Genomic DNA, 15,109 nt, shown 5'->3' with positions numbered 1-15,109 from the left:
GAAGACTGGATGAAATGGCACATATGCCAGTAGGCATATGACCAGAAGAAGGCTAAAATATAAGTTGATGATGAATTTAGAAGTTGTAACAGGAGTTGTTGAATGAACTAACACGATTTTAGGATAAGCTTGCAACGAATATTAACGCGTCCAGCCCCGCTCTGCTATAAACCGTTCAAGTAACAGGAGAGGTGACTAGTAGTTGGCAAACCTTAATATAATAACTTACCGTGTCCAAACGACCGAAGCGTACAACTTGCGAGATGTCCAACGAGCATCTGCAATACAAATATTTAATAATAACAAATGCATACGGTAAGATCTGCGCATGCGCTGTGATTGCTTGTGGTTGCCTTGATACACGTCAAGCCCCTCGTCACACACAGTGTTAGTGTAGTAAAACAATGAAAAATATTTACATACATATTAGTTTTATGGAAGCTAGATTCTATTAAAAGGTTTTAAATGAAAGCTTGTAAGTGTTAATAAAAAATTGTGATTCTATTCCATTAGTAGGGATCTAAGTTATAGCTGGAGCGGCGATATTATATCCCTTTGTTATAAATATAATATATACCATAAACGTTCAATTACTCCTTAGTGCAAGATGTGCGTGATTGAGTGATCCAATACAAAGAACGAATTTTTCGAATACAATTCATATTTTGTTTGCTAATATTAGTTTTGGTTGAGTTTGCAGACTCTTACAAGGTGCGATCGCTAGTTGGCTAACGGTGAAAAGGCCCGTGGCACGTACTGGTTGTTAGTGAAAGGATGAATAGACATTCGTCGTATGCATAAGATATCAACTACGGTTGGTCTGAGACCGACCTTCCGAGTTTTTCGTCCCTGCCGGCTCGGTCCCAGTCGTATATCTTGATGACAGCGGTGGTCGCGCTGCTTCGGAGCATCGACTGTCACAACCCACCACATTACATATAATACACATACGTATACATTGAAGCTATTTTATACCCCTTTTAGTTGTATATTTAAACACAATTAATATTGTTCAGGCTTGCTGTACAATTTGTTGAGTAAGCTAGGTGTGGATTTGTTAGTAGATTTCACACATTGACGTGTATATTAAAAAAATATTACACTAAAATATATTAGATTTGGTGAAATATTCTAGGACTTATATTAAAAATACATACTTCCAATTATACAGAGAGAGTACCCTACTAAGGTTTTAGAAAATACAAAAAAGTAAAAAAATATTACACCCAAAAACACAAAACATTATAAGGTCACGCATGTAATTCTTATTATCGATGCCGTTATTACTTTACATGGTTGTTATGAACTAAGGCAATGTCTTCACTTCACAAAAAACATAGTAATAAAAACAAATTACGTTTTTTTCTACGTCGCATAATAACAACAAAATAATAAGAAACAAGGTGACAACAAAATAAAAACGCTGCAATGACATGTCGGTAATATGGCAAAGCACTAGTAGCGTCTGAGACGGACCTGCCGAGATAATCATCGTTCTGAATGCCCATCCCTGGGTCCCAGTCCCACAGCTCGCACTGCAGCACTTGGCTCTTCTGTGAACTTATTATCGCCTTGGGACAAACATCGCAACATGACAACATTAGTTTTTACTTTTACAGATTAACTATAACCATCCGCCCAAACCTACAATCTTATACATCATATAAATTAACACTAAAATAATAAAGTCCACATTATTATCATTTCTAGTTTTAGACCTCAGATAATGAATTAATTCCGTGGTAATTCTTAGGTTAAAGAACCTAATTAATAAAGATTGATTCTATAAATAATAATATGGAAAGAGTGCTTTATATAATAAGATAGTATTGTAATAGAGGAAAAAAGACTATAATAGTATAGTATATATTGAAGAAAGACAGTTGGTCGTTTAAAATTCTAATAGATAGTAACGTATGTATTTAGGAGATGGTAAACTTACCTTCGCCTTCACCTGTTGTACTTATTTGCTATCAGCATCTAACGTATGTATGCGGTAAAGCATATCAGAAAAAAACGAGAGTAGTTCGTGTTGTAACAATACAAAAACCAAATAGAACAGAAATACATTAGCTCGTATTTTTTTACTACAAATCTCTCGTTTCTCTCTGCTTAATATTACATATTGTTAAATGTTACTACAAGCTAAGCTTAGCTATGAGCCCTCGTGTCGCCAGTGAAGCTATTTTCGTTTCACGATGCGACCGGAAGACTCGCGTTGTGAATACATTAAGGGCTAGCTAGTGCGCAAAGCGTTGTCTAGAGGCCAGTCCCGCCGCCGCCCACGCCCGCTACCGTCGCCGGTGTTGCCACTTACTTGCCAAGCTTGTCATCGTCGTTGCCTTCGTCCTTGTCGAACACCTCTATATCCAAGGTCTGACCGAGGGAGTACATTATACGCGCCTTTTGTACCAAACGGGCGCGGTCCGACGCAAACATAAGTGGGGAAAACAAAATCTTATTCACATCTACTTACTTACTTTTAATCATTTACTTTATATGCGAAACAACCCGAAAAGCGCAGTAAAAAAAAAGTAACACCAAACCACCAAAAATGTCTTTGTTAATCAAAAATATTAAATTTTGAATTTTGAAAAGATTATTATAAATCGATAGATAAAAATAGGCAATAAGTTACATTGGATATATGAGACGTTTTTAGACTACGTTTAATACCCATAATTAATTAACTAGTATTTATATACATACGTAACGATACACAAGGTGACCGGTATAAAATGAACATTTTTATATTCATATCAAAATTGGCTTACATAGAATAAGCAAATACATAAAAAGTTGTCGCATATAATAGGAAATATGATAAAATAGAGTAATTGAATCATCAAAGTGTAGTCACTTTACACATTCATAATTACACTAGTACGAACTACGATCTTTACAAGCGTGCGTACAAATTAATCTTAGAAAACGCGTCGTCGGTATAATTACGAGGTCAGTGGACATATCGAATGGAATAAAGCGGAGTCGACAAACATTACATCTACGGCAATATTAAGCGTTATATATAGTAACCATCTAGAATTCCTTTGATGGATAAATAATATAAAGTACTACTTTTTCCTTTTTAAAATATATTCGTCATTCAACCAGTCACCTTATAGTATAAAATATGCTTACCATTCTATTATTAAGAGAAACATCAAACTTGTTACCTTCAAATCGAAAAACTGTAATGATACAGTGAAAACTACACTACAATGAGCAGAATGGTAAGCATTCATTTATAAAGCTTACATATGTTTGAATGCTCATGCTCATTCCTGATAAAATGATCGAGACGGGACATGTAACTGCATTATCGCAACGTAGGGATCATTTCAAATGCATTCATTGGAAATAGAAATGATGAAACTTTAAAAATAATAATTACTTTTTGACAACTTTTGGTGATGTTTTAGGCTCGTACGTACGTCGAAATATGGTTTCAAGAAGAATAATAATTGTTAGATTACTGAACTGGTTATTTACAATTTGTTAGCAAGTTCCGGGTGACTTGATAACAATAAAATGTAAGCGTTTGATGTTTGGTCCTGAACGTGTGATGATCGATTATGCAAAGCCATAGCCAGTACGGCTCGCGCGAATAATTCTGCAATTTGGCGTATCAGAAATGAGCTTACGATTCAAACACTTACCAGTATCCAGATGGATTAATTAGATAAGGAAATATGTCTACAGAAATAAAACTATAAATAGTAAGTGTCCACTAAGCAAACAGTTATAATAATTAAAAAATGCTTAGGTTACCTCATAATTTACAGCTTCTACAATAGCGTTGTGGGTAATTTTTTTAAAACTTATATGAAATTTGTTTTCCCACAGAAAAAAATCCACTAAAATGAGGTAAATTAAGCGACAGAAATAAGTTAAGGTAAAAAATAGATAAAAAGAAACTAAGTGCCCTTAACCGGTGCTAGAGAAGGGAGGAGAGCTGAGAGAGGGGAAGGAGGGAGTGTTATCTCACCTCGCACCAGTAGTCCCAGCGCGGGTTCACGTTGTTGTCGATGTGCTTCGTCTTCCACTGCTGCGCGCCCACCGTGATTATTGCGTACGGATCCGACTTACCCTTACCTGGAGACCAAACACGATTCATTTAATCATTATACACACGGTTATTAATTTGCTCCGGGTAGTGAATTTAGGTACTTCAAAAGACAAGAATGCTCCTCATGGAGAAGTTAATTTATCTACTTTTATTTAGACTATATTTATTTAGAAGCCCTACATAATATACATACACGCCTTAATAATTGAGTCAAACTATTATGCGCCTAGGAGCACACAAGTGGGCAGTAGAGCTAAGGAAATCACTTACCTAACATAGAAACATCTTTTTTCATGAGATTCTGGGCTTGGACTAAATGAATACGAAGTACGCCCTGCGAACACATAAATAAACAATCATCGTTATCTATATTAAAACTTTCCTGCATTAAATTATATTCAATGTCTATAATAATAATAATTAACAAATAGCCAAACAAATCTTACCTCAGGCTCGGGCATGCGCAGATCAACGGTCGGTATTTCGTCGCTCAACTTGATGGGCAATTTGTTGGGCAGCACCATCATCCTTGCCACTTGTTCCACGATGCATCGACGAAGTATGTCACTAAAAAGACGTAATAACTATTATTATCTATACTTCTATACTATTATATAAAGCTGAAGAGGTAGTTTATTTGTTTGAACGCGCTAATATTCTTCTATAATTATTATCTATTGGTACGAATTGAATAATTCTTTCAATGTGGGATTGCCCATTTATCGACGAAGGCAATAGGCTGTATAACATCATGCGGTGACCAATAGGAGCGGAGCATCAATGAAAAATGTTGCAAAAATGAGGAAAATTCATTTCTGTCGATAGTTACCGCTGCATATGTCGTGTAAACGGTTAAAATTATGCAACAATCAAGTATGGCGGGATTGTTTCTCTTAAAAAGTTCTAAAAGATGTAAACAAAGGTCCCCGCCGCATCTGCCTGCCTCTCTGAACGCGATGGACTCAAAAGCTATTGAACAGATTTCGATGATTTTCTATCCCTTTTATCCCGGAAAGCTTTATCCTGAAAAAATTTAGCACGCGGGCGGAGCTGCGGGAAAAAGATAGCTCATAGATAAAATAAAACTTGCATTTTACGAAACCTGTTGACAATTTGAAGATACTGGAAGTATTTTAAAAAAATGTAAAGAATATTACTCATATTGAATATTGATTACTACAGAATGATTTAAGAATATTCCTACCGCAAAATAGTAAAAAAAGGGCTATAATTAACTTGATGAGTGTACCTGAAACCAGGCATGTCGAGGATGTCAGCGGCGCCGACCAGGTTGAAGTCGATGGATGGATTGTTGAGGAAGAACACCTGCAGCCCACCAACCAACGGCATCTTGGTGATCAGCGGCTTCATCACCACGCGCACCATGCCGTGGATCTGCGACACCAAACACAAACATGGGTTAGCTTGTCTGCAGCCAACCACAGCATTAATCCACACGACAAAATTACTCACGAATCCGATTTTGAATACAATTATAATAAAATACTCTCATTCAAGCCCGTAAAACCAAAATATAACATTTACGCTTGATTTTAATAAACGACCACAATTGCTAATAAAACTACGCATCGTTGCCAAAAATAAACCAATCGTGCTAAATAGTCAGTTAAAGCATGTCGAACAAACTTTATTCTTCTTTACTATATTATTTCATTTTGCTGTAGATCCGAAGCAGTTAGCATCGTTTTAAAATCAGCCGATAAACTTACAATTTTCGTTATGTAAGAAAGTGATATGTGGTAAATATCATTATTCAATTAATATTACCTGTAAATCCTTGATGCCTCCTCGGATTCGTTGGAGGACGAAAGAGATGTCGCAATCGCCCGCGTAGCTAAAATAACATTTTACACTAATTAATAATTATCATTCCACACATTGTTGAATTCGTGTTGTTATTTCTAGCATCTGACCAATGAACGCTATGCAAAATGAATGAATAGAAAAAAATATTATGATAATAATTTTAACCGTAGAAACCTCTGAAGAAAGTAAACAAATTGTGCAAAGAAAGTAAATATGTAGTTAAGCATTTTGAATTTTCTATTTTTAATCTATACTATTATATAAAGCTGAAGAGTTTGTTTGTTTGTTTGTTTGTTTGTTTGAACGCGCTAATCTCAGGAACTACCGGTCCAAACTGAAAAATTCTTTTTGCGTTGGATAGCCCTTTGTTCGTGGAGTGCTATAGGCTATATATCATCACGCTATACCCAATAGGAGCGGAGCAGTAATGGCTAATCTCAGGAACTACTGGTCCAAACTGAAAAATTATTTTTGCTTTGGATAGCCTTTAGTGCGTGGAGTGCTGTAGGCTATATATCATCACGCTACACCCAATAGGAGCAGAGCAGTAATGGCTAATCTCAGAAACTAGGAGTTTGAACTGAATAATTCTTTTTGTGTTGGATAGCCCTTTGTTCGTTAAGTGCTATAGGCTATATATCATCACGCTATGACCAATAGGAGCAGAGCAGTAATGGCTAATCTCAGAAACTAGGAGTTTGAACTGAATAATTCTTTTTGTGTTGGATAGCCCTTTGTTCCTGGAATGCTATAGGCTATATATATCATCACGTTATGCCCAATAGGAGCGGAGCAGTAATCGCTAATCTCAGGAACTACTGGTCCAAACTGAAAAATTATTTTTGCTTTGGATAGCCTTTAGTGCGTGGAGTGCTGTAGGCTATATATCATCACGCTACACCCAATAGGAGCAGAGCAGTAATGGCTAATCTCAGAAACTAGGAGTTTGAACTGAATAATTCTTTTTGTGTTGGATAGCCCTTTGTTCGTTAAGTGCTATAGGCTATATATCATCACGCTATGACCAATAGGAGCAGAGCAGTAATGGCTAATCTCAGAAACTAGGAGTTTGAACTGAATAATTCTTTTGTGTTGGATAGCCCTTTGTTCCTGGAATGCTATAGGCTATATATATCATCACGTTATGCCCAATAGGAGCGGAGCAGTAATCGCTAATCTCAGGAACTACAGGTCCGAACTGAAAAATTATTTTTGCGTTGGATAGCCCTTTGTTTGTGGAGTGCTATAGGCTATATATCATCACGCTATACCCAATAGGAGCAGAGCAGTAATGGCTAATCTCAGGAACTACCGGTTCGAAACAAAAAAATCATTTTGTATTGGATAGACCTTTGTTCGTGAAGTGCTATAGGCTATATATCATCACGCTATGACCAATAGGAGCAGAGCAGTAATGGCTAATCTCAGAAACTAGGAGTTTGAACTGAATAATTCTTTTTGTGTTGGATAGCCCTTTGTTCGTTAAGTGCTATAGGCTATATATCATCACGCTATGACCAATAGGAGCAGAGCAGTAATGGCTAATCTCAGAAACTAGGAGTTTGAACTGAATAATTCTTTTTGTGTTGGATAGCCCTTTGTTCCTGGAATGCTATAGGCTATATATATCATCACGCTATGCCCAATAGGAGCGGAGCAGTAATCGCTAATCTCAGGAACTACAGGTCCGAACTGAAAAATTATTTTTGCGTTGGATAGCCCTTTGTTCGTGGAGTGCTATAGGCTATATATCATCACGCTATGACCAATAGGAGCAGAGCAGTAATGGCTAATCTCAGAAACTAGGAGTTTAAACTGAATAATTCTTTTTGTGTTGGATAGCCCTTTGTTCGTTAAGTGCTATAGGCTATATATCATCACGCTATGACCAATAAGAGCAGAGCAGTAATGGCTAATCTCAGAAACTAGGAGTTTGAACTGAATAATTCTTTTTGTGTTGGATAGCCCTTTGTTCCTGGAATGCTATAGGCTATATATATCATCACGCTATGCCCAATAGGAGCGGAGCAGTAATCGCTAATCTCAGGAACTACAGGTTCGAACTGAAAAAATATTTTTGTGTTGGATAGCCGTTTGTTCCTGGAGTGCTATAGGTTATATATCGTCACGCTATGACCAATAGGAGCGGAGCAGTAATGAAACATGATGCAAAAACGGGGACAATTTATTAGTTTTGAGAGCTTCTGTTGCGTGCGCTGCGTAAACGGTTAAAGTTATGCAACAATAATGTATGACGGGATTGTTCCTCTTAAAAAGTTCTACAAAAATATATCATAAAACAAAGTCCCCCGCTGCATCGGTCTGCCCGAACGTGTTAAACTCAAAAACTACCCAACGTATTAGGATAACATTTGGTATGGAGACAGTTTGAGACCCTGGGAAGAACATAGGCTCCCGGGAAAATATATAGCGTGACTTTTATAACGGAAAACTTTAGCCCGAAAAACTTTATAACGCGGGCGGAGCCGCGGGCAAAAGCTAGTAATTTAATAAACTCACAATAGATCGATGTCCATGATGATTTCATTCCTCGACAGATTCTTATCGTAGACTTTGACTCCGCCGACGCGCGGCGCCTGCGGGCAATAACAGTGTTTAGCGTCGTCACATTACTGCGCCCACTAACAACGTAACGGCCGCATCAAATGTCTCCTCGTAAAATAATATTTACTGTCACAAATGGATACAATTTTCGCAAGAGTTCTTTTTACATATGATGCCACTATCCAGGTACAGTCGACATGCAATCTTAATTAAATAGGTTCATAGTAAATGTACGGATGCAATTATATAGTTACCTTCATTGCTAATACACATACACAGAGTGATCTAATTTAACGCAATATCGCCGAACACTGAGTCAATTGAAAAAAATATATGCTTACTATCCACATTCCAATAAAACTGTTTAATCATTCTATTTGATTCATTTGAATGTCTTCAATGCTTCGTTAGGGTACTGATGCAATTTTTAATATTCATGTTCTAAGTAGGTAAGACTACGAAATAAGAAGCGGCAGGTTAGTTTCCTGCACCAAGATAAAAATGTTTGTCAGTAATAAAGCAAATATTTTTATCACTGGATGGTGTAGGTCCGACAACCTTTCTTAGTTTCTGATCAACGAAACCAATTCTAGGCTCAGTTGAAATTCGGTCTGGAATGTGACTATTGACATCTAGTAGGTAATACGATTTAATCTTTACCGATTACCGCGCGGCATTGTGGTAACTGAGCAAAAAAATTGTTGTCTCGCCTTCCCCTTTGAAAAGTGTCACTCTTCGCTACCGTTATTTCTTTTAAAGTAAGTACTTAATACAAAAAATTTAAAAATGACTATCCCACATTAGCATACTCACAATAGTTCCGAGAATCATGCGCTCAAATTTAAACCCATTGAGTTTGAAATTGGCCAGACTCTCCGCAACAGCCGGCTCGATGGATTCCTTCAGAAGATTCTTCGCAAAATGGTTCACGTTCGGCCACACTTGAAGGAGGATCTGCGATAAAAATTCATCTCAATTTATTACCTCCACGGAATTGAATAATGGAGCCAGTGTGCGAGTTACAAATATGTAACCTTGAAGCTCGAGCGGACCAGTACGTGGGAAACGGCTATTTTTTACTCTACTAAGCCGTGTAGGTTGGTAGCAATTTTATGATATTTGCACTTACCCTGTTTAACCATTCTGCACGCTCCACGTCCGGGAAAAAGACCTGTTTGAAAAAAGACACTCTTACTGCGTTCTAGTCTTTGTCAGTTTTACAGTCATCGTTCCATTAGATACAGCAGGCAACAAAAAATAAGAATCACTGAACGGAACAACTTTGTATGTGCATATCAAATACAAGTATAGTAAAGGTTTTTAAACTTATTACACTCTACACCTGTGGTAAACTTGTAAATTTTTCATCCTCCTATTTATTGTTAAACATTATAATTATGCTATTGTAATAAAATTATTATGACAAGGAAGTTCATCTAACAAATATACAAACGTAAACATTTCCTACAAATATGCAGTTTCAATCCAAACAAAACGTTATTTAGCATTAAGGTATGTTACACATGTCCTTACCCAAGCCGGCAGGTCATTAAGCCGCGCGAGCACTACATCTTTCTCTGAGGAGAGTGCGGCGACCTTGGCCAGGTTGCGGCGGTACTCGTTCTCCTTGCGCCATTGATCCCGCAGCACCGACAGTATAACGGGCCCGATGAGCCACGCCACGCTCCATTGCATGTACCCCACCAGATAAACAACGCCGACTATCGACACCTGCAATAGCCGATCAAACGTAAAAAACTTTCGGTAATAAGGGGTCAGCTCCACGTTGTCTTCATATAGCTTAACCATGTTTATAAAAATAGGACACTGTTATGTAAAGGGCGGTCAGGTCACGAGAGGATGTAAAACGTTGACCCGTAACTAAAACCTATTTGTCTGTATCGATCCAGGTGGCGTTGCGTAACGGCAATTACTAAAATGATTTCAAGGCGTGATAAAAGTCCAGTCAAACAGTACGTGCGATAATAGGGAAACGTATATTATCTACTGTCGATTCAGTGCCAAATCTGTTGTAGAACAAACACATTACACGGCGTTAGAAAATGGTTTTTATTTAATAACAATATGTTTATCAGTTTGTAGCTTTCGGATTTCATATGTTTTGATATACTCAATTGTACCTATACTTATATTATATTTGCATTAGATAATACTAAATATTTACTAATACTTTCTCTAATACTTTTCGAATTATATTAACGGGGATCTGTTATATATTGTTAAAAGGTACTGCCGATACCATTGCAAGGGTGGAAAACCTTGTCCTAGATTAGTGCATAAACCGCACAAAGAAATCTACTTCGCCCGTACAAAATAGAAAACTAACATGTAAATATAAAAATTATTAAGTATTTATAAGTTTACAGGGTACACCTATCGAGTTCTCGTTTAGATACTTAATATTGCTCTTACTGCAACATCTTCAGAGAATACAATAAAAGAACTTAGTCCCGACTACGCTGTGACTAAAGGTACAAAAAAGGACACGGTATTAAAATAAAGTATAAATTAATTCTACTTTATTATTTTACTTATAAAAATATTTTTCATTACTTTTAACAAATAACATTATCAGATTTAAAAAAGATGACTTATTTCTTTCAAGCTCGTCATTTAGTTTTCTTCATCACAAAATTTAAATTCTCTCCATCAATTCTGACGCGAATTGAATCGTTAATAAAAATAAAATTGATGCAAACATTTTTTTTAAAATATCACCAGGCTTTAATTAAATACTGACTGCCATTTCTATACCATTACTGGCTGCCGTTTAACGAAAAAAAACCTTACTCATCAAAGGAATCGATCATCCGAGGGAATCAAATCATGCTAAATAAATAATTAACGTACAATACTTTATTAGTAAGTACGGTTGGCAACCCTAATTGTGACTAAAGAAATACATGGCGGAAGACATAAATTACAAAGCTATGACTTCATCGCGTCAGAGCTATAAAATTATAAGTAGGTACAATTTCTTTACAACTCCAGATAAAAGAATATTTCTTCAAATAAAGAGTTAAGTATAGCTAGTGTACCTAAACAAGTAATTTGTACCATTCTAGATGCTACGATATTTAAAAGAAACGTGAAATGGAAACAAAATAATGTGACATTATCGCAAAGCAAATGTAGCTCAATGATAGTAATGTACACATCCACATATTGTACTTTACAGAGTATTTACATGTTTCCTGCCCCGAGGGTATATATAAATAAAGGACGTATGATGTCACTGTTAACATGCACGAGCCGGTTGTGTACGCAAACAAATGCTTCTGATCGTTAGGCACTACCTTCTAACAAATCATGAGGTAATTAACCGGCAGCTGATAAGAAAATCTTAGTCATAGAATACAATAACCAGACGCATTTATACATACCTACAATATATATTATGTTATATAGTTCATAATTATGCATTGCAATATGTCACAGGTGGGATAGTAATGCAAACGATTTTAACATTTTCTTCATATCAGTCAATTGTATAAAACGACGACATATCTTCCAATAAATAGCTTTGAACAAAGAGCATGGATGGCCTCAGTCTCCTATGCCATATTATACGTAGGAACATTATTATAACATTAAACTTGCCAAATAGATGAAGATTAAAAAACTATGAACTAAATATTATTATACAATTGTTTTTGTATTGAAAAAAAATGCGGATAATAATATCCTATTATATCATTAATATTCTATGTTAAAGTGAAGAATTTAAGATTAAAGATGATCTCAGTCAGTAAGTAGGCATGACGCAGTCGGCAACGTCCGAAACGTATTGATGAAGTTATTATCATTTTTTTAAAATAATCACTTAGAAATTTAATTTGACCAGGCCAAATATAATTCTGATTGGGTTTTTCCATCTTAAAAATGAGGCCGTCGCAGCCCGAAATCAGGAAGTTGGCGATGTGATATCCCCGTGCTTCCGAAATCACGTGAAGCCGTTAGTCCTGCTCTTGATCTCACTCCGGTCATGTCGAATTGTAGTCTCACCGAATTATGAGCGTCAAGAAGAGAATGCATCTGTGTATTGCGCATATACTTGTGCACTATAATGTCTCCTGCGTACCTGACTCATCTCTGTTGAAATTGACCGCCGTGCCCGAAATTCGGTTAGGAAGGAATCATCAATCATTTATATAGCTGCGCGGGGTCGTTCTTTCGCGAACTCAAAATCATGTCTACGCCAGCCGGAGACGGACAACCTGAATTGTCGCTACATTAGGTACTCGAACTTACAACCAAAATACTGAAATTATGTTTAATGAAGTGATATTGTAAAATTGAATTACACATGTTGTAGTTGCCTGTAGTTGCAATTAGACTGGTTATTATTATGTTTGTGTTATTATAAACTTTGTTGGCAATTCTCAAATAATAAAAAATAAAATAAATGTACTTTGGATACCTGCATAGGAATCCCAACTTCTAAATAGCACAAGTGACAATCATGCCAGTTTTCAATATTATTCACATAAAAATAAGTCATTATAGGGTTAAGAATCTGATAATTTTAAAAAGTTTATAGTATGAGGCAGGAAACTATACAGAAATTCGAATTTTTAATTTTTATGGTTTAAAAATAACCTCTTACTAATTATACATTCAAACAGTGTATGCCTGCTTGAAGGTCACTTCTGACTCATAAATGCCTGTTATGTTTGAACAATGCACTCATATCAATTGGCTCTCCTACTCATAATTTTTTTTTTGACATGGAAAATTTTAATATGGAATGGCACTTTGGGAAATCATTTATAAATTCAAAGGCTAGAAAAGTACTTACTATTAAAGAGACTTGTATAATAGTGGACTTAGCCCTCAGAATTATTTAGCTATTGTGTGAGTTGTGACCATGAGGCCAACATTTATCCTATATTTTGGATGTATGTTTAAGTGGTTCAGAGTCTTTGTGTTTTTGTAATCCTTATAACATAAGAGATGTGGTTGTATTAAAAAATAGTAAAATAATGAATATGCAATAACATATCTTCTTACACATCACAATTATGTTAATAAATCTTTTATATTCCTTAAGTGATTACTCCTTAGTATATAAAGGAAATAATTAATTAAAAATTATATTTGCAGTGTTATTCTTGAAAATAACACTGCAAATATTGTGCAGGATATATTATATCTTATAATGTAGTCCTTGTATGTGATTATAATATCTTAACTATAATTACAATAACTCACCTTCTTGAAGAACCTGTAAATCATGGACAGCACACTGACAGTCTCATCACTGCTGGGTGGCAGAGCTGTTTTGCTTGCAGACACCATGGTGTTGTCACTCGCCTACAAGATGGAAATTTTGATAATATTAATAATAAATAGTATACTCTATCCAGCAAAAATAAAAAACACAATAAAACTATTACTAATACTGTTCATTTATTTATCAACTAAAAAAAATAGCTTTTTTAATTTTATTTTTATTTTGTGCATTATGTGTGTTAATGGTCATCTAATGGCTGGAAGCATAAAGGTATTTCGAAATTCCACATTTAAAAACAAAGGATATTAAGCTACTGCAATGCTGTAAAAAGTACCCAAAATTATAGCTATGTAATAAATGTAATATTATCTAAAGAATACAAATGTACTTTACCTTAATGAAACAATGTCTATGCTTATTAACTTAAATTTTACAAAAGCTTACCTCAGTTGTAAGGTTATATAACAGGAACCAGAGACGATAAGGAAAAAAGTTTTCAATAATTATGATCATATAAAAATGGTGACAAAAATTAAGCAGTGGTGGTGATAAAATACACAAATAATTAATTTATTACATTTGTTTCTTTTAGCATTTATATACTTCATACAAATATACCTACTTTTAAACATGTATATATAAAATATATTTTCTATCTGCTCAGATACCTAAATAAGTATAAACTTGTTAAATTATATTTTCCTAGTAAATATATAATACTCCCATTACTTTCGTCAAATAGGATTTATAGAATAAGTTATTACTTACTCTATGGATTATGTATATAAGATTCAGAGGTTAAATTGGCAAAACAATTAAATTACATACTTTTTAAATATATATTCTTCATATCGTATGAGGAATATCATTTGCCTCCGATATTTACATATTCCAAATATACTATATTGCAAAAGCTGATACACATACGTCAACTTTATTTATAGACTTTCTAAAAGATCCTTTACTTTATAAAAAAAACGTTCATGCCACCACATAAATTTAAAATAATAGGGGATCACGTACCATACTGCACGTTTCTGTGACGTACCGCGATGAACAAACGAACAAACTAAACACAACACATAGGTACGTAACTAACTGAATACAAAATAAACTTCCTTACGAGTATGAATTATTTAGGTGCCGGTTAAGTTGATGCCAATAATCGATCAATTACAATGAATTCCTTACAGAGTTTGTAACAGCCATAAATCAACTATTATACTGCTAAGAAATTAATATGAAAAAAGATATTCGAAGTAATATCGCACTAAACACTTTATTACAGACATTCTACAACAGAGACCAATAAACTAGTTCTACAATAATGGTTGTAATTTGACAATTCGGTTCTCGACATGACAACCTGTAATTTCACGAACAGGCTATGACAT

General features: G+C 35.2%; 1 protein-coding gene across 5 annotated transcripts in view; it reads right to left on the bottom strand.

The window, feature by feature from the left end:
* The window catches only part of LOC115445102 (extended synaptotagmin-1), a 28,528-nt gene extending 13,419 nt beyond the window's left edge, over positions 1 to 15,109 (bottom strand). The window contains exons 1-13 of one of the 5 annotated variants that reach the window (XM_030171197.2): positions 14,739 to 15,109; positions 13,694 to 13,795; positions 9,995 to 10,192; positions 9,591 to 9,632; positions 9,275 to 9,415; positions 8,417 to 8,493; positions 5,858 to 5,924; positions 5,319 to 5,464; positions 4,516 to 4,636; positions 4,340 to 4,403; positions 3,989 to 4,095; positions 1,477 to 1,571; positions 230 to 278 (exon numbers count right to left, since the gene is read on the bottom strand). In XM_030171197.2, the coding sequence (XP_030027057.2) occupies positions 230 to 278; positions 1,477 to 1,571; positions 3,989 to 4,095; positions 4,340 to 4,403; positions 4,516 to 4,636; positions 5,319 to 5,464; positions 5,858 to 5,924; positions 8,417 to 8,493; positions 9,275 to 9,415; positions 9,591 to 9,632; positions 9,995 to 10,192; positions 13,694 to 13,795; positions 14,739 to 14,741 (1,212 nt within the window). In that variant the 5' untranslated portion in view covers positions 14,742 to 15,109. Of the gene's footprint in view, positions 1 to 229; positions 279 to 831; positions 915 to 1,476; positions 1,572 to 2,317; positions 2,404 to 3,988; positions 4,096 to 4,339; positions 4,404 to 4,515; positions 4,637 to 5,318; positions 5,465 to 5,857; positions 5,925 to 8,416; positions 8,494 to 9,274; positions 9,416 to 9,590; positions 9,633 to 9,994; positions 10,193 to 13,693; positions 13,796 to 14,159; positions 14,658 to 14,738 lie in introns of those variants that run through there. The other 4 variants (XM_030171199.2, XM_030171194.2, XM_030171196.2 and 1 more) reach the window with 4 other exon arrangements.

Source organism: Manduca sexta, chromosome 28 (genome assembly GCF_014839805.1).
Source record: "Manduca sexta isolate Smith_Timp_Sample1 chromosome 28, JHU_Msex_v1.0, whole genome shotgun sequence".
Lineage (NCBI taxonomy): Eukaryota > Metazoa > Arthropoda > Insecta > Lepidoptera > Sphingidae > Manduca > Manduca sexta.
This window is presented reverse-complemented; position numbering and strand designations above follow the sequence as displayed.